This window comes from Schistocerca piceifrons, chromosome 7 (assembly GCF_021461385.2).
Source record: "Schistocerca piceifrons isolate TAMUIC-IGC-003096 chromosome 7, iqSchPice1.1, whole genome shotgun sequence".
NCBI classification, from domain to species: domain Eukaryota; kingdom Metazoa; phylum Arthropoda; class Insecta; order Orthoptera; family Acrididae; genus Schistocerca; species Schistocerca piceifrons.
Genome location: NC_060144.1, coordinates 289,880,371 through 289,901,627, shown reverse-complemented (window position 1 = coordinate 289,901,627; position 21,257 = coordinate 289,880,371). Strand labels below are relative to the sequence as shown.

Genomic DNA, 21,257 nt, shown 5'->3' with positions numbered 1-21,257 from the left:
TAGGTATTAAAATTCGTGGAGAAGAAGTAAAAACTTTGAGGTTCGCCGATGACATTGTAATTCTGTCAGAGGCAGCAAAGGACTTGGAAGAGCAGTTGAACGGAATGGACAGTTTCTTGAAAGGAGGATATAAGATGAACATCAACAAAAGCAAAACGAGGATAATGGAATGTAGTCAAATTAAATCGGGTGATGCTGAGGGAATTAGATTAGGAAATGAGACACTTAAAGTAGTAAAGGAGTTTTGCTATTTGGGGAGCAAAATAACTAATGATGGTCGAAGTAGAGAGGATATAAAATGTAGACTGGCAATGGCAAGAAAAGCGTTTCTGAAGAAGAGAAATTTGTTAACATCGAGTATAGGTTTAAGTGTCAGGAAGTCGTTTCTGAAAGTATTTGTATGGAGTGTAGCCATGTATGGAAGTGAAACATGGACAATAAATAGCTTGGACAAGAACAGAATAGAAGCTTTCGAAATGTGGTGCTACAGAAGAATGTTGAAGATTAGGTGGGTAGATCACGTAACTAATGAGGAGGTATTGAATAGGATTGGCGAGAAGAGAAGTTTGTGGCACAACTTGACTAGAAGAAAGGATCGGTTGGTAGGACGTGTTCTGAGGCATCAAGGGATCATAAATTTAGCATTGGAGGGCAGGGTGGAGGGTAAAAATCGTAGAGGGAGACCAAGAGATGAATACATTAAGCGGATTCAGAAGGATATAGGTTGCAGTAGGTACTGGGAGATGAAGGAGCTTGCACAGGATAGATTAGCATGGAGAGCTGCATCAAACCAGCCTCAGGACTGAAGACCACAACAACAAAACAACTCTACAGTCGAGTCAACTTAAGGAAATCCCTGACACCTGGTAGCGCTTTTGACAGCTTTCAGATGCAAAGTGCAAATGGCTCTACGGGAGCTCTGAAGAGGTATCGCCATAGAGATGTTAACACATCCACGTCGTAAACACTCGAAGCAGATGCGCCAAGCGTACAGAAACCCTCCGAGACATTACACTGCAAACACAGTTCATTTGTTTTCGTTCCTAATTGAACATTAGCAAATTGAATATCCGGGATATGCCAGGTTCGCCAGCTAGTAATAAATATTTATGCTCTCGCTGTACGTAGGTGTGAGCTGGTTTGCTTTGAAACAAAAGCAACAGGATATCGACCACAGCCTCGTGATAGTTCAGAGGTGATGCAGATGTTTTATTCGAATTAAAAACGGCGTTATTCAGAGAAAATATTAAATATTATGAAAATTAACATTAAATTCTAAAGTACTGCATGAATACCACCTCAAACTATACTTACTTACATTTTGAATATCATTTGAGAATTTTACTTTGTGTAGTTGCAGAGCTACGTGTCTCAGAATCACCTGATTTTATTAAATTACAGTAGCTTGAACTCTTAAAAAATACGGAACACTTGCTTATCAAAGATAGAAGGTTTCAAAAGATATTAATTACCCGTCTACTTTAGATTCCAGAAAACCTTGCTTCCACGAAAAAAGCATTGTTTCCTTCGCTCTGAAATGAAATGGAACTGCCTGTATGCCGCTTGGCTTTGTTTGTCTGTCAATACGTTTACGCCACACACAGCCTTTCGGTTTTCAATCACGAATTTCGCTACATTCACGGGCCCATTCTCGCTCAGTTATCATTATTATTACTGACGTAAACTTGGCATGAGGGATAGGTATTTCGTACCTATACGACATCGTGTCACTGAGTACATCGAGAGCGAATAACAAATTCCAGTTTCTAGGCTTACGATACAAAGGAACAGTTGCTACCCCTTTTCTGGTACAGTGTTTTCCATGACAGCTATACAACAATGCTTGGTATAGTCATTTCATAAAATCCAACTAGCCAATGCGAGAATTCGTCGACCAAACGAACAGTAGGCTGTATGGAGGTACATTAGTGAGGAGAACATACCTGTCTGTAGCTAGGCGCAAGGAATCTTTTCAATTCCGCCGTTTTTGCCATAAATCTGTTACTGTTTTAGGAGCCTGGTGGAGGTGCGCTGCAACACCGAGACGGTACTCTTTAGTCGAAGGGCAGCCAAATTGCTGATGGCGGTAAGTAATGTGCGCGTACCAGCTCCCTGGCCCGTTTTTCCAAGTATCTCTTATTTTCGTCACTGTCAACATCCCTCTGCAGATCACGTTTAAGTGCTTCCATGTTCTCCCTTAAGTGATATCCCATGGTCCACGTTTCCAAACTACACAGTGATGTATTCAGGACAGACATTTCGAGAAACTTGTCACTCAGTTACGAAACAATATATCGCACTAGAAGAGTTCCTTTCTTAAACAAAAGAGTCGTTTTGTTTACGGTTTTTTCAGCTGAGCTTTTTAGTTTGAAAGAGAAACCCAGTAGGCAGAAAAATCAAAACGAATTAGAGAGAAACAGTTAGGAAAAACTTGGATATCCCGGAAGTATTGCCGCAAGCAGTGTAAAGCCGTTTTATGGTGTGGCAGGTGGCAGTTGACGCTAAATAACGAAAAGTGTGAGGTGATCCACATGAGCTCCATAAGAAATTCGTTGGAATTCGATTACTCGATAAATAGTACAATTCTCAAGGCTGTCGATTCAACTAAGTACCTGGGTGTTAAAATTACGAACAACTTCACTTGGAAAGATCACATAGATAATACTGTGGGGAAGGCGAGCCAAAGGTTGCGTTTCATAGGCAGGACACTTAGAACATGCAACAAGTCCACTAAAGAGACAGCTTACACTACACTCGTTCGTCCTCTGTTAGAATATTGCTGCGCGGTGTGGGATCCTTACCAGGTGAGATTGACGGAGGACATCGAAAGGATGCAAAAAAGCGCAGCTCGTTTTGTATTATCACGTAATAGTGGAGAGAGTGTGGCAGATATGATACGCGAGTTGAGATGGAAGTCATTAAAGCAAAGACGTTTTTCGTCACGGCGAGATCTATTTACGAAATTTCAGTCACAAACTTTCTCTTCCGAATGCGAAAATATTTTGTTGAGCCCAACCTAATTAGGTAGGAATGACCATCAAAATAAAATAAGAGAAATCAGAGCTCGAACAGAAAGGTTTAGGTGTTCGTTTTTCTCGCGAGCTGTTCGTGAGTGGAATGCTAGAGAGATAGCATGATTGTGGTTCGATGAACCCTCTACCAAGCACTTAAATGTGAATTGCATAGTAATCATGTAGATGTAGATGTAGAAGTAGGATAGGTACCTACACATGATAGTTTTACATTAGAAATTACGGACAGCAAATTTGGTTTGTAGCACACCGACAACTGAGCGAAATGGGTAATACAATGACATTCGATTTACCTGTAATAATTGTTAATTGAAACCACGACCGCTTTCTAGATGTTAAAACCCCATTTCCTTGTGTGTCGCTACTTCATTTGGTCGTGCACAATATGCGGTGAGACCAGTCAACGTTCCAGACCACTACATCTCAGAAGGTCGATTTCAGCCTAAGGCGCAGTGACTGTCACGGCCACATATTACGCATGACCAAATACAACAATTTCATAACCTAAGGATGGTATTTTAATAGCCCGAAATAATCATGGTTTGAATAAATCATTACTTCAGAGGAGCAGCAGTCATTATGTTACACATAAATCACTGAACCTGGGTCATATATAGTACACAAAACAAAATGCAAAATTACTTTCAGAATCTCCGAGGAGTGAAACTTTTCCCAAAGCACCATAATGCATATCTGTTCATTTTCCCAAGAAAGGATTTGTAACCTACTGATGTTACCTACTGATGTTACAACTTCCAACAGACTTCATCAGAATACAGCATAATATGTAGTGGGCTAAGGATTTAGACAAGATGATTCCATACCACCAAGAAGGATGTTCGACATAGTTACAGGAATTTTCATTTCCTGAAAGTGCGAAACAAAATGCGCGTCAGTGGAATACCTGAATTAACTTCATTGTACTATTTGCATTTTAGTGTAGATATACTTCTACAGGCATGGGAGCAAGTTTTAAAGTAGACCAAAAAATAAGCTGTTAAAATAACATAAAAGATCAGTTCGTCGATAATAAAGTAGCAGAAATGAATAACGAAACCAAAGAACCACTTAATGAGTTTCTCTGGTTTCTGAATTGAAGATACTGACTGTTTCAAAAGTTCCACGATACGCACAATTTCACATTTCTCAACACTGAGAGAAAGTCGTCCGTTTTTGTTTGGGGCAGATTTTCTCAAGAGAGCTCAGTGGATATTAATGCAATTTTTGTGGGATGCAGCAGTGTCTATAGAGGGCACTGCAGATCCAAAAGCGTTAAGAAAGAAAAGACACACCGTATAAACTTGGATTCCTACGCCCCTGGCATGGAGGTATTTCAGATGGGAATAGACCGACCTGAGTTTCACTTTACGATCTGTAACTTTTCCCCTCCTGCCTCCATCTCGAATCAGTATTCAACGATAACTTTGGTAACGAAGGGTCTAATATCGGAACAATAATTTTTAGGGCCACCAACTTTATTTTATAATCATATTGCAATGTAATATTAGTCATATGCTCGCAGAAAATAATAATGAATTGAAAGTGTCTGACTTCTTGAAAGAAAAATTCTTTTATTCGCCACAAGTGTGAAAATTCCACAACTTTGGTGAAACATGATGACGGGATAAAACAGAACTGTGTCTCTGAAAGAAAACGAACCCTTTTAATTCACTGGAATTTCATTCATTAATTTTTGATCCAATAAAAGTTTACAATAAGAGTTTAAGACTTTGCGTCAGGAGGTATACTATAGAATTTTTCATCAAAATAATTATGTGTCTGTCCCTAACGTGGACGCGTGACTTCATTTCATGAATACCCACTGCGAAGACTCCTTGTTTTCAAGATTAGTATCAGACAGCGACAAAACTAAGAAACTTATCACACAAAGCTACTCGTTAAGCATAATCACTACTTAATACAACGTACAGAAGGATTTCATCAAAGCAACTAACTCTTGTTTTTTTTTCTTTTTTGTGTTAGTTGTATTTCCAGCCTTTGAGACGTAGACGTAAAGAATAAAGACGTTATTGGATAAATTATTTCTCCATCTGAATTTTGACTTCAGGAACTCGAAAGGACTAGATGCCAAATTAAATTCGTACTTGGAGTATAGAATGTGTTGTTAGTCCCTAGATAAAACTCAAATGCTCCTAATATGCAATCTGCGTAGGGAGCAAGTTCACGAACTTTGATGGTAGGGTGGTGCCCTGCCAGGTTCAGAAAAGTTCTATGACGGTCACAGGTTAGCAAATGCAAAAAAAGGAAGAAAGGCTACATTGTCTCCACAAGACACCCACCTTAATTTCTCTAAAGACCATGAGCCACTAATTTACTGACAGTCCTACACGTAAAACAAATCATATTAGACCACCGGTTTTCATACTTTTGGGATCCGCGGCAGAATTGACCTAAACGTAAGTAACCGTGGCTCCTTTCGCTTATGACATCCTTCTCCAAGTCTGGGATAAACAAATTGTGGTTTTGAAAAATTAATAAGAGTATCTATTTATCTGATATAATTAAATTTTCCTTGAGACATATGAGTCTCACTTTTTCTACAACAATGATAGCACTCCGTCTTCAGGCCACAAGTGGCCCATCGGGACCATCCGACCGCCGTGTCATCCTCAGATGAAGGATGCGGATAGGAGGGGCGTGTGGTCAGCACACCGCTCTCCCGGTCGTTACGATGGTTTTCTTTGACCGGAGCCGCTACTATTTGGTCGAGTAGCTCCTCAATTGGCATCACGAGGCTGAATGCACCGCGAAAAATGGCAACAGCACATGGCGGCCTGTATGGTGACCAGCCAAGTGCCGGCCACGCCCGACAGCGCTTAACTTCGGTGATCTCACGGGAACCGGTGTATCCACTGCGGCAAGGCCGTTGCCTACGACAATGATAGAAGTCGAAGAAATGATTTTCCCATTACGTCCAATTGTGGGGTGCTATTCCAATGCTGGAGAACTTCGGCAATAATGATAAAAAAGGGGGAAATAGACTGATGACGTGAATTGAAGTTAGTGTTACGGAGAGCAGGAGGCTAGGTTAGTCCATGCAGCGGTGTTAGCTGTAATGCTGTGGTGATGTAATGGCTAGCACATTTGCCTAGCAGGTACAGAAATCTGGGTTCAGGTCTTTGCTGTAGTACAAATTTAAATCATTTCTTCGGTTGCTATCATTAAGGTGAAGAAGAGTAGTTATTTCTTTATTAGTTGTTCATATAACACATTTTACATAACACTTATTGTTATTTCTTCTTATTCATGCTACTAAATCAATTATAGCTTCCCAAATCCAGGCACAAGATTTAAAATTGCGATTCACATTTCTTTCTTCATCATTCGCGATCTGTATTTTGTGTTAGGTACCACCAATGCTGAAAAACGTACCTCACATGAGTAGGATATTACAAAATGTATCAAAACTTGCTGATATTCTTATTTCATCAAGATAAAAATTTCAAGCAGTAATGACGACACGAACTTAGGTTTCAGTGTGAGGTCTGAAAAAGTATTAATAAACTGATTTTGTTTTCCAGTGCTGACTATTTATGGGAGTTCTGTACTGAAAGAATTTTGATTCAATTGTATTGATCAACTTCTTTTGGAAAGTAATTCAGAAAGTAATCGCTGAGTTCATTTAAATGATCCACAAAGGCCCAGTTCTTCACTCAACGTCATTGTCTTCTAGACCGATGTCAAGAACAGGGAAACATAAAGTATATCTTCATCACTAAATTTTTTCTTTCACTGTACTAACCTGACATTCACCATGCTGCTATAGTAACAACAGTTACTTGCCTGTTCGCTAGATATCACAACTAGTGCACTCCTTGATCCCTTACTCAGGAAGAAAATAGACTAAATCATTATTTTTATATAACCAGCGCGACGATCCTACTTTGAAGCCGCGATGCGCCTAGGAACCGTGACGCACAGTTTGAAAACACCTCTACTGAACAATAAACGTGCCAGACCAATGTGGTCTGCTACCAGTTGAGAACAACCTAACCTCGCAGCAATATTCCCACACTGCGAGTCGCTCTCTCTCTCTCTCTCCGTCACACACACACACACACACACACACACACACACACACGCACGCACAAACATACAACACTGCCTGAACGTCGTACACAACAGAGTATTATTTAGAAAAGTGAAGTCCCACATGTATGGGGACGTTATGCAAGAAATCGACATAAAATTGTGACATTTGAGATACAGCTCACAGTGTGGTGTTGCTGTTCACAGCTGAGCGCGCTACTTGTGTTCCGTTTGGCGCTGCTCCAAGGTTCGCTGCCACGCTTCTCCAGCCAGGACAACCCCGCTGCATTCCACCCCAGCAGGCTAGTCCGGTGAGTACCAATCCCATTTCGTCCTTACGATTCCAAGTAGTCACGTGAATCGTTCAACTGAACGTCTTATGTCTAAATTGATGAAAGTTGACAATTTCTGTTCTCTATTCCATACTGTAGTTTGGACTCTCGTGACAGTCAGATGATTTCAAGGCCTTCGGACAATATTTTTAAATCTGATATGCGACTGACAATTTTCACACTTGTATATACCCCCAGATTTGGACAGTCATATCTTGGAAACCATTCAGTTTAGAAGGCTGTGAATATCCCTCTCTTTGATGCAACTGTTACCTACCAGACGTTGCCATTACGACTAAGGAAATCAGTGCTATGTTTCTAATACAAGTTTGTTTGAAAATAGTGTTTCTGTAATGTACTAGAATATGTTGTTCTTTCATATGTAAACAACTTAAGTGTATAAGAAACGCAAATTTGTGGGAAACAGGTACGTCAGATATGAATTTGGGTCTGAAGAAGAAGAAAATGGGTGTAAACAGTGAATAAAATGTAGATAACCTGAATAACGTGACCGTTGTAAGAACAGGTAAGCTGAATTTTCTAGTAAATTAGATGCATTTACACACAAAAAGTCTCTTCCTTTAGCAGTACTGGAGGCAATCAAACATATAATCACAGATTTTTCAAATCTGGAGCTACCAAATGAATGTTCGCAGGAAAACACACATAATGTGAACATATTCTGCAATGACGTTGTGTGGTGCCGTTTATCTAAAAATGTTTTGATGGGCTCTTGATTTTAAGGATGACAGTGCCTGACGCTGTAAAAATTTTAACGGTGGAGACAATAAAGGAATGAAGCTTCAGTAGAAGTTAGGGATGAGATGTGGCAGAACACAGCACGAGGAGTGCGAGAACTGTATGTGCTTTATGTACGCTAAGCAGACTTTCATGGTCAGCAAATGACACAAGAAGCAAGAACGAAAAGAAGAAGGCAAGCAACAGGTAGCTGTGACAATGAATAGAACAAATAATATGGGCCTGGGCAGTTCTAGTGCGTGAAAGAATAAACACTGTAAGTGTATGTGAAATATAGCAATTAAAAAAGAATTTGAACATCACTATCTCGGAACTAGTTTTCTGCTACACATGACCACTTATCTGAGAAAGTATTGAGTGTACAAATATGAAATTTTTACGTTCCAAGGATAACATTCAACACATTTGTAACTAGAACAATAAAAATATCTTATGTTCTTTAATTACGTGCTGAGTTATAAACTAAATTCTCCGATAAAATCGAGTGTTTGATAATAATAACAAATTTTCATATTTTAACATTGTCATCAAAGGATGTACAATCACTCCGTAAAAGATTCTGCATAATGGGATAAATTTTGCTGTTCTAGCCTATCTATGAATCCGTTCGCTCGTGACTGTTAGGCCGTCCGCAAAGGGAGCGATTCAAATGAAACTCGTGAGCTACGCCAGTTGGTAACCGGTCGCTGGCCATCACTTCCTGTGTAGTTAAATATGGCTCCGCAGAGAGCGCGACTGCACAGTGACTCACCAATAAATCGCTTTCAACGCGTTACCGAGCAGTTGCCATTGACTCGGCCTCCACGTTGCCCAGCGATCTAAGTTTCGCATGTCGAGCTAAATAGTGTGGTTGGTGGTCTCTCGTTTCATAAAAACCAGAGTCCTGTTAGAGTAGAGCTATTTTTGATTAAGTGGCCAATATAACTGGATACTTTAACATTAGTTTTGAAGTTAATGACTGTGAATTTAGCTTGCAGAAATAAGAAGCAAGAACCTCCTCCATTTGATGTTAATTAGTACCTTTCAAATCAAATAGCAGCCTGGGGGAAATACTCTATAGCTGAGGAACATCATTACGTTGTCGGCATCCATCAGTCGGCTTCATAACACGTATAAAATTAATATTCTAATTTCGATGCTGAGAAGCTCATTACATCTTAGCTGATACATCTTCTTCTTGTTTCTATTATTTAATTACAGGCATCATATCGTCGTTCCTTGAGGGTTCGCGCAACATGAGGAGCTAATATTTTTTACTTGGACATGTAGCTGCAATTTTTTAAAATATAATTACTTTGTATTTTGTAATTCAACTTGAACGGGAAGCAGCTTTCTAATTACGTCTTATAACCAGTACAGGGAACTGACGCATGATATTGTGTTATTACGTTGTAAATATTCAGCATATTCATTAGGTTTAGCAGGATGTTCTTATGAGTAAATTGTGTATCTTATAACTACATAATACATAGCTTTGGAAACGAAAATTTATAACATCCACACAAAGTAAACATGCACTCGAAAAGGAAAATTTAACTGAGTGTGAATGACCAAGTTGGAATTATAGTGTTCGAAACACAAAATCTATTTTTCCTCAAATAACAAATTTCTATACAGCATTTATGCATAGCATCCTTCAGATGTGTCTCAAGATTTTTAGGGAAATTCCATCTATACATATTTTTGGTTAAAAGCAGAAAGTGTATGTGACTATTTCCCTTGATTCCAAACAAAGGCAAACAACATAATTTATTTATAATATTACTAAACAACCGTGCTGCCCGCAGCTAGCCACATATATTGAAGGGTGGTTAAAGTACCTTCAATACTGCGGGTCAGTGGTTGACAGTACGTACATACTGAATGACGGTAAAACAATCTCCACTTTAAATCGTTTACTTCAATATTTTTTCACTCCACAGGTATGTAAATGTGTGCCACTGAGATTAAGTAGAAATATGTAAAGCATACACCGTAGATTTATTGAGCCCTTCTACGTACAACATCAATAATCAAAGTAGAACTCCTGCAATCGGCGTTCTTGACTTCGAGCTAGTCTGTGGCCTACATTTCACGTAATAGCAGCTTCTGACTGAATGTATCATTGATACAATCTAGATTTAAAAACAAAATTGCTCCAATAAATCTGAGTGGTGAGAAGGCTAGGAGATCCTTACAGAAACAATAACCATTACCACCGAATGTTCTAACTAGCTGTGTTTCTTCTACAAACTGTTACACTAGGTCGTCGAAGTAAATGCCAAATAACTTTTCACGAATCATTTGACTGCTATATCTACGAGAAGTTCCTTCCACAACGTATCACACTGTTTCGTGAAGTTCCACACTATTGATATTACTAATCGGCTTTTGTTGTATCCATGTTTCTACATTATCTCGCAATAGATATTCTGACGACAAAATCGTAAACCAAATGTTTCCGCAAATTAGATTATTCTAATCTACTTTCTTTATTTCGCCGTCATTGTCGTTATGAGATACCAATTTCCAGAAATCTATTTTTTCTTCAGGTGAAATATGATTGACATATTACGAGTTTCTGACGTCATAGCACGGAGAAAGTATGTTGGGAAATATTTCCGTACGTTCTGAGCAATACTTAGCGTGTCGGACATTCTGAACGTATGTTTAAACGTAGAGCAGTGAGATGGAAAGCACCACCTACGTCACATGAACGCCATCTCTCTTCAGTATAGAGTGGCGATAGGCCATATTGGCTTTCAGTTGAAGCCCGTATGTATGTATTCCGTTACTCAGCACCACAAAATTAGTCTCTGCTGAAAACCCGACGTTAATTATGTGATTTGGTGGTTAAATAATTATTATAACTTGTGCTTTATGAAAGCGTACACTTCAAGGCAACAGAACATTGATGGTTCATCCAAAACGGATTGTTCTTGGTAAAAATTTTTAATTAAATGTCACTCAATAAGATTCTGTAATTAAAGCTTTCAGTACAGGGTAAGATGCAAAGTATGGTCGTAAATCATTCACGGTGGGTGTAGCAGAGTCGCAGTATTGTAAGAAATTCCGTGAATTGTTACTGTTTCGCGTTTTACTGGATGCAAAAATTTTTGTTTTTAACCTTTGTATTTTCTGATACTTTCTTATTAGTTTTATAAAAATAGCTTCCTTATGATCAATGCTATGTAAATATAAGTGCGCTCTTTTTGAGGATTGAGTTTGTTCGAATGGCTTAATCTACAGAAAAGCTAGATATTTTGCATTTCCTTGTTTTACGTTTACTATTTCACATGTTGGAAGGATTCTTAATAGAAATAGTGCTCATCTAAGATTGGCCTTGGCAACGGCCTTGCCGGTTCCCGTGAGATCACCGAAGTTAAGCGCTGTCGGGCGTGGTCGGCGCTTGGATGGCTGACCAATTTTCGGGGTGCACTCAGCCTCGTGATGCCAATTGAGGAGCTATTCGACCGAATAGTAGCGGCTTCGGTCAAGAATACCATCTTACGACCGGGATAGCGTTGTGCTGACCCCACGCCCCTCCTATCCGCATCCTCCACCGGGAATGACACGGCGGTCGGATGGTTCTGGTAGGCCACTCGTGGTCTGAATACGGAGTGCTTTAAGAACGGCCTTAGGGTGGAGAACTATTGTTAATTTGTATCGCTCTGTTTTTAAAGGAACTTGTATAAGGCTATGTCCATATTGACTAGGCATAGCACTTTCCCTTTTACCCTATTACATGCTCGAGGATATTGAAGCTCTCCTTTACGTATAGTCCTGCCAATAGAACTAACGAAGAAATTTTACGTTCGTTCATTTTGTAAAGGGTGTAATTTGCGAGCCAGATACAGCCGACAACTGCCTCTGGACCCGGGACGATTTCGTATACAACTTTGAGGAAAACGTACCACATATTCAAGTCGTTTCTGAACGTTCAGCAGCAGGCTGAACTCGGTACTCTCGAAGTTGACTTTCCCAAGCAAGGTTCGTGTGCCGACGGCTTCCGCTTGTAGTTAAGTTAGAGAGTAATTAAAGGCTTCATCTCCACTGCCGCAAAACAACAGTGGTTAGGTCAGTTTCTGCCAGAAACTCTCATTTCCCTGGAGCAGTTTATACCTCCTAATTTGCCCGTCCTCTGGATGTGGTGAGAGAATACGAACATTGGCCGAGTTACTTGTCATAGTGACGTCGCATACAGTTACGAGCCGATGTCGGTGGCCACGCAGCGAGAGCGTGGAGAGCGGGCCAGTGAGAGCGGAACGGACGGCCGCCCGCTGACAGAGCCGGCCCTCCAGCAGAGTCCCTGGCAGCGGCGCTGCGCGGTGCGGTGCGGTGCGGCTGCTCCAGCGCGCTATTGTGCCGGCCCGCCTGCCTCTGACAACTGTATTATGGGGCAGATATCTCTCGAAGCGCTGCGCGGGCTGCGAGCCGCCGCTGGAATTAAATAACGATTCCTCCACCCCCGATTCCAGCGCGGGCCTCCCGCCGCTAAGCCGTCCGCCGCGCCCGCCTGCTCTTGGCTTAGCAGACACCCCCGTTCCACACTTCCACTCCCCTCCCTGCCGCCTCCTGCTGCCCCTCACCCCACCCCAACCAACCACCAACCCCGTCTACTGCGCCGATCCTACCCCACTTGCTACCCCGTAGAAGGCGTCAGCAGAATCTCTGACCGAGAACGAGCTGGGGACACGCGATAAATTGGACTTCCACCACGGTCGCGCGTATACTCCTCCGTTACAAGTGGACCTGAAGCCTCAATTCAACATACGAGTTTTCACGATGTACTGCGTAAGTTGACGAGATTGCTGGTTTGCAACTCTCCGCTACCGAATTCTCGCAGTCATCGTCCTTGGGGAATCTTATAATCAGTAATTACTACACCTTCAACAGTATGCATTAGTTTTTGTTTATTTGTGACCATTTTCGGTTATACTCTCCACAATCTACCATCTTCAATCCCTAGATACTGTAAACATTTCGTTTATTACTGTACAAAATGTGTCTTCATGGTATCTGTCTTTACAATTTAAATGAAGAAATTTTAGTGCATTAGATAAAGGAGTTTTCATTGTACAGGGTTTTACTGGTGTAAGTAGATTTTCTTGTATGTGATACATTAAGACATCCACACATCAGTGTGCTGCTTCTTTTTATAATTTGCCTCAAATATTCTTCATACAAACACATCACATAATTACTACCTGGTGTTTTCCACATGGTCCTAACTGCACCGCAAACTGGGCCACGTCTGCAGTATAGACTAACGTTTTGCATCCACACTTCAACACATGACCTGCTGCCCAGGAGAAAGTAAGAATTAATGGCTTGCTCAAGCCACATGTACTTGGAGGTGCTAACCAACCTAAAACCATACTCCTAATAGATATAATGATTTGTCTGCAAATGAAGAAACTACTGGCGTAATATTATTGAGTACATTGTATTCTGTCACTAATAAAAAATATCTGTATTTATATCCATTACACCCTTTGTATGTGTGTGTGGCCAGTTAAGTATTACACTGTAAAGACATCACTTAGAGGTAGTGCCTCCACTGTATGAAATTTTTAACAGTTATTGGGAAGCTACATATCGTATACTCTACACCAGGGCTTCCCAACGTGTGAAGGGTCCGCCGGCTCTTTCTAGGGGGTCTGCGGCCACCTTTCGCCAGATCGTGTAAAATAATGAGTAAAATTATTGAATAAAAATGTGAAAACGAAATTCATCACTTTTTTTTACAATCATGTATATAACACTCGAAAGTTGGCAAAAACATTCGATCTTTGGAAATAATATTTGACAGTCGGCAACACAAACCAAAACATTGATGCGGTTCCCCCTGTTGGAGGTTCGAGTCCTCCCTCGGGCATATGTGTGTGTGTGTTTGTGTGTGTGTGTGTGTGTGTGTGTGTGTAGTCCTTAGCGGAAGTTACACTTAGGTTAATAGTGTGTGAGACTAGGGACTGATGACCTCAGCATTTAAGTCCCATTGACTTTACATACATTTGAACATTTTCTTCGGATTTCACGAAAAACCACACACACACACACACACACACACACACACACACACACACGACTGTTACGAAATATGCCTGCTCCTTACACAACAGTTGCCAAACAGCGGAAGTGAACAGACCACAGGCGGTAGCTTGTCAACAGCGAACAATTTGGACGTGACGTCGATTGCTCTTGGAGGAAGGCAGCTACAACGTGTGAAATGTCAATTACCAAGTAATATTAATCAGGCTATAGTGTGTTGAACAAAGGGAGTAAATCCACTAGTAAGTGTCTGGATATAGTGGGAATTCAAATTGGATCGTTAATTTCAAATTGTTTTCATTGATCTCTAAACCGAAAACTATTGTTACTTCGGGGGGGGTCATTGGGAACATCTTGAATCAGGCACATTGCAAGATGCATTAAGAAGCTTTCATTTCCCATGGATTTTGCTCTGAAATGTAAAGTTACTGTGCTCTTGAGTGACTAGGGGTCCGCCATGGATTATCGAGTGAAGAACGGGTCCGCCAGCTGAAAAGGTTGAAAATCGAAGTTGCTCGGTGTCCTGTGGTACTGTCAGCTTAGCAGAATTGGTTAATAGAGAACATCTTCGAACAAAACGGAAATCCCAAGGTTAGTAGTTATGTACGTTCAGTCTATCAACATTCAGTTGTTGGACTGAGGGTACAAGTGGTACAAGTAACATTTCTGAAGGAATGGCATAAGCGCAAATTTTTTGAGGTTAAGTTTGGTTCTCTTCATAGTGTAATAAGTACAAGCTATTTCCGGCATAGATATGCAGCCCGTGGTGATGAAGGTTAGACTCTAAACGAATGCTTGGGCCGCATCTAGAATACTACTAGCCAGAGTGAAAAATGATCGACTGACGACGACACAGAAATGTCTAATGTCTTTCCTTTAAAAAATTGTTGTAGGTAGTAATTGTCATCAGAGGCTACAGTCGGGCAGTACCATTGATGAAATTATGTACAGTGGGGTCCAAAGAAAGAGCGTTGTCCCTTTTAGCGTTCGTTCATCCGTATCAGTTACTGCTTTGGTTCCGCATTCCGGTCTGTTCCATATTAAACCTCTGGGCCGTTGGACGGTGTTTTGCTGCTCTAGGCGAGGATACAAAAACGAAGCGCCCTCTTTTTTTACTACACTGGCCTCCCCGACGTCCCGCCCCTCCACCAATGCAATATCCAACGTCGCAAAAATTCAGACCTACAATAATAATTTTAATTGTGAAATTAAGGTGATCTGACGTCCTCACTTTCTTGGTAAACTCAATTTTCGTGCTCTGCTTCATTTCCTTTAAAACTGATTGAGGGCAAGAAATGTCCTCAGTTTCTTATTTTTTGTCCTTAATTTTTGAAATTTCCCAAAATAATGGAAATAAGAAGCATCTGCTGAAGATTTAATACAACTGACGCTTGACAGAGACGTAAACACACAGAGGGGCTGAAGGAGGCATTGTATCAAGTCTCAACTTGATCGCAAGGCAGCACACGTACCCCGCCGTAGTTCTCGACAGAGATGAATCAAGGTCACGTCTGTTCAAGTTTCGTTCTCAGTAGCGGCTGCTTTAGTTTTGAGTAGGTAAGGCACTGTATTTACCTTCGTCAAAGTAAGTAAAGACTTATTAAGCAATTGTTACGAAGAATTTTGAAAAGAGTTCGGTGTTTTAATTTTTCCTCTTTTTCAATTTTTCTCCTCATTTGTTCAACTTTTTCGCTATCTGACTTGAAATGATTTTTTCCTCACTTTGCGACCCCTATAACGTTGACGCCCTAGGTAGCGACCTAATCTTGCCGAATGGTAGAAGCGACCCTAGTCATACCGATGGCTGTTGTCACATATCAGGATATAATTACAACCCACTCAGTTGTAAAAGTTTTCTGTTGACTGATTTTGATGCAGTCTTAGCTCCTTGTACGCGTGGACGGGCAGTAATCCTGGCGGTGCGCAGGTTCCTGACGTTCTGCTACCTGGCGGCGTTCAATTGCTGGCTGCTGCTGTGCCCGGCCACGCTGAGCCACGACTGGCAGATGGGCTCCGTGCCGCTCGTCACCCAGCTGTCCGACTCGCGCAACCTGGCCACCGCCGTCTTCTTCCTCTGCAGCCTCGCCGTCGTCTACCGCGGGCTCAGCGACCTCGAGGTAAGCACCACAACCCTCAGTGCCAACATTAAGTGCATACTTTACGGCTTTACACCACAAAACAAGGGCATTTCAAACAGCAAATTTCTTAAAATTAGGCTTTTTACTGGGAAAACAACGTCTCTACCGAATTTCCCTCAGCCTTGATGCACTTGGTCCATCTCGGGCAAGCTTCCTTATTCCGAGGTGGAAGAATCTTGCAAATACACTCCTTCATCGTTCCACAACCTCTTCACCCGACAAAATAAGCTTAGATTCACCTGCATCAGACATTGAAGGTGGAAACCGCTTTGTCTTATGTGAGTACTGAACGATAGGTGCGCCAACAGATAGAATTCAAGATTTTGAGTACTGTTGTGAACTGAGAATCCTCCTATTTGACAAGGTGACTAATGAAATCGGCCAACGTTGAGGGCCAAAATGTAGTGAATCCTTCACTAAGCTTTGATATTGCACAGCATGCCAATACTTAAATGACATCAGTAACTAAGTTAAATCAAAAATTAAAAGCTGTGACATAAGGGAGGGATTAGCGAATAGAGCAGACTGTTTAGATGAATAAAACAGGAAATGATTGCATCTATTTCAGTAACTTTTATACGCAAAACAGAACAATATAACTGAAATCTCAGAGCCGACTTGACTGGACATGGACACGACTCATTTATTAAGAGAAATAATGGGGAAATGAGTCATCTCTCCATTTTTCATATTTTACGTTCAATGCTGAGGCGCTCTTCCAGAACATGGAGATTCTTGGCAATTCTACTCATGTGGCAATAGAGCGGCATTGAGAATTTGAATCGAGGAGTGAGGCGAGCCAGGGTAATCCATGTAGCTGGGGGACCCACTGTGCCAAGGCAGCGTATTGGCTAAAGCACCTGCGTAATAAGCAGGAGAGCCACCAAGTATCTATTGATGATAATTGTCTACTTTTAAAGAAAATTATCCGCTCGAAAGTTCCAGTTCTCTCTGTAGCTGTATTCAGTAAACAATTTCCGCAGCTTCACTCCTTTCAGAGAGAACTAATCACTGCGCTAATTTCTTCCTTGGAATACAGAGTCAACAGGCTATATGGAAAATATTGTCCTCACGAAACACTCTAAACTAACTACGATAACACTCAAGACGACAGCGATTTTAGGGCATGTTGCAGCTGTGTTACGATGTCGAGCTATGAAGGAGAAAAAATAGCCTTCTTAATTTTCCATCGAAAGGGATAAAATACAAAATGATGAGGTACTAGAAATAACCGACGACGAATGAGGTAGTCAGACACTTTTCTAATAGCGATGCTCCCCAACTTTCAGATGTTGAAAATCTGATTGTAGCACTATCTGCTATTACTAAATATTGTAATAAGTATGTCAAAAACCACCATCAAGTCTTTGAAGGTCTACAGTTACCATTGCTCAGGTCGCTTACATTCGTCTGTGCTGTGGGGAGCACCCCGGAGGTAAGTAGTTCGTGTCCTGGTGGTGGTATTCACCTACATCCGGAATTAAAATGTAAAACTCTGCACAGCAAGTCAGTTGGGTATGCTAACGTCGTCAATAGCCTTGACGCTACTGAAGTGGAGTAGATTCCCCTACGTACCGACAAAGGACTTCATCTTTCTCCTTGTCTCATCAGAATAATGCACATTAATGATACCATTCTATACCAACATTCTATACACACACATATTTTACTCGCCTATTGTCAACAGATATACTTAACAAAGGGGTCACTGCGCCAAACATTCCCCTCTGGAACTTCTAGGCAATAACACACTTTTTTTACAGGATGAAATGATGATTAAATCAAGACCCAAAAGTGTCGAAGGCGTTGATATACATCAAGGGGGACAGTTGAAAATGGGCGCCCCGACTGCGACTCGAACGTGTTATCTCTTGCTTACTTGGCTGACGCTCTATCCATCTGAGTCACCGAGGGCACAGAGGTCAGTGCGACTTCAGGGATTTATCCCTTGCACGCTCCCCGTGAGACCCACATTCCGAACTTAATGTCCACACACTACATTCGTAGTGCCCCTGCCCATTACACTCATTACTCGCTGCAGAAAATCTTACCGAGTCCTGTAAGAGTTCAGGCAATGCGTGTGCATCCAGCACAGAAGAATAAGGTCAATTGCCGATCAGAGTTAACTATATATGAAGATGGTATCTGTTCTTTCGGACATGTCCGAAAGAACAGATACCATCTTCATATATTCTCTACAGGAAGCTGTTTAAACATAGTATTTGTGTGTATACTTACATGACGTTCAGTCATACACTGCGTGATGTCGTAAACTAAACATTATGTCAACCTCAGCAAAGGAAGGTTGTTGCTGAATACATTCTTCGATGCTTTAGTGTTGTTTTCGATATCTAAAAGCTGTTGGCACAACAAACTAGAAATATTTCAGAACCTTCCTTACCGAGCAACAGCCACCCTGGCATAACAGCAGATCAGATAAAAACTAGTCAAATGTATCGACATATAAAATTCACGAAGTGTTAGTTAGAATAACACCTGTCATCGCTCACACTAAAATTCTGTAGACCGGAAATGAACAGCATGCATGCGTCCACGTAGACAGAAAGCATTCAGTTCCCAGATGCAGCATTCGAAATAAGATTTTTGTAATGAAAACTCCTTAAGAGTCTAAACCAATTAACTGTCATACACCCAGAAAAAGTGAGCCAGACATGTTTTTAACAATATCTGTTTTCGTTTAACTTACATTTATTCTTAATGTATGGTATTCGTTGACGTCTTCGGCTGTAAATGAAGTTTATGAACAAAATGTTCGTGCTCATTCACTTTCGTTTCTAGTATTTCACCCGTCTTCAACAAACATATTTCTGTCCGTTGAAATAATGAGCAAACAGACGCAAAATATAAATTATCTTTTTACCGGTTTCAGGCACTTAGTGCCTTTCTTCAGAAAGTTGTAATTATGGAATTTTCCGCGATTGTGAAAAATAAATAATATGCTAGATACATCTACGATTGCAAATAATGCGATTATAAATTAATAGCTTCTGATGAAGGGCACTGGATCGCTTTTGTTTACTACCATTTATTATCACTGCTTTCACAAAACAAACAGACAGCGACACACTGCAGTCACAAGCAGACAATCGTACACCATTATCCGTTTAAAAAAAATAATGTGTTGTACATGGAAAGCTGTTACAAAGCTATCTGTGTAGGCAATCTACGAGAGACTTTCACTATAAAATAGCCAGCCGGAGTGGTCGAGTGGTTCTAGGCGCTACAGTCTGGAACCGCTCGACTGCTACGGTCGCAGGTTCGAATCCTGCCTCGGGCATGGATGTGTGTGATGTCCTTAGGTTACTTAGGCTTAAGTAGTTCTAAGTTGTGGGGGACTGATGACCTGAGAAGTTAAGTCCCATAGTGCTGAGCCACTATAAAATACGGTGAACGTATGAACACCTTAATGAGATTTTTCACTCCGCAGCGGAGTGTGCACTGATATGAAACTTCCTGACAAATTGAAACTGTGTGCCGGACCGAGAGTCGAACTCGGGACCTTTGCCTTTCGCGGCCAAGTGCTCTACCATCTGAGCTACCCAAGCACGACTAACGCCCCTTCCTCACAGCTTTACTTCCGCCAGTACCTCGTCTCCTACCTTCCAAACTTTACAGAAGCTCTCCTGCGAACCTTGCAGAGCTAGCACTCCTGAAAGAAAGGATATCGCGGAGACATGGCTTAGCCACAGCCTGGGGGATGTTTCCAGAATGAGATTTTCACTCTGCAGCGGAGTGTGCGCTGATATGAAACTTCCTGGCAGATTAAAACTCTGTATCGGACCAAGACTCGAAGTCGACCGGGAAAGGGAAAGATCCCGAGTTCGAGTTCGGTCCAGCACACAGTTTTAATCTGCCAGGAAGTTTCATATAAACACCTATCACTTAAATAATAATTATGCTTAATCAGTAATAGTCACCCACATTAAGGACACTGACCACCCACGCCAGTTTATCGCAGTTGTTCTTTACATGTTACGTAAATAGGACCACGAGTAAGCTGATATAAAAAATTATAAATTTTTGAATTATGGCACAATAAAAGGTCTTCCTTAGTAGTAGGCTAGAAACTAATAATGTAAAGTTTTTCAAAAAGAATCTCCAGTGCAGAATGCTTGTTTCATTAATATTATAGGTACTTCGTTAATTTAGTAATATAAAAGGGAAATAGTCGTCAGCCGCAGTTTCTCTGAAATTTCAGTGGATATTTGTATTTAGTTTTCGCGATATATTGCTGGATTCGACCAGAGAAGTATTGCTTGTCACGTCTTTCATGGAGAGCTTAATGCCAGCGAATGATGAGCACTTCGGGATGGCGGTAGCAGAGAGCACGGACCAGGGCAGTGCAGTTGCTACCGGAGTGCTGGCTGGTCTTCATGTTTTAATGTCCCCGTTAACAAAATGCTCAAATGTGTGTGAAATCTTATGAGACTTAATTGCTAAGGTCATCAGTCCCTAAGCTTACACACTACTTAACCTAAATTATCCTAAGGACAAACACACACAACCATGCCCGAGGGAGGACTCGAACCTCCGCCGGGACCAGCCGCACCCCGTTAACACGCAGCGACAAAACGAATATCGTACTAAACTGATTTGGAATCGCTCTATTATAGGAACGTAAAATTCTGATTTGAATAATCATTTTATTCGTAAATGGAAATAAATCGCCGCTTCCCGTCGCACGAAACAGTTGAACAACAAACAGTATCTGCTTGGGATGACTCGAGCTACACGTGTAGAAACAACAGAGAAAATGCCCCTGACGAATGTAGGGAGAGGCACCATGTGTATATTCTTCGCCATCGATCACGCCATCGACTACGCCATCGGCCACCGGTGCGTCTCACTGTCAGTGACCAAAAACTATAAAAGGTGTTGTAACAACGTCGAGGAGG

At 41.2% G+C, this 21,257-nt stretch overlaps 1 protein-coding gene across 1 annotated transcript in view; it reads left to right on the top strand.

The window, feature by feature from the left end:
* LOC124805635 (protein O-mannosyl-transferase TMTC1-like) overlaps positions 1-21,257 on the top strand; it is a 654,220-nt gene that overhangs the window by 467,765 nt on the left and 165,198 nt on the right. The window contains exons 7-9 of the mRNA XM_047266203.1: positions 2,014-2,086; positions 7,290-7,393; positions 16,131-16,320. Coding sequence (XP_047122159.1) covers positions 2,014-2,086; positions 7,290-7,393; positions 16,131-16,320 — 367 coding nt within the window. The remainder of the gene's footprint in view (positions 1-2,013; positions 2,087-7,289; positions 7,394-16,130; positions 16,321-21,257) is intronic.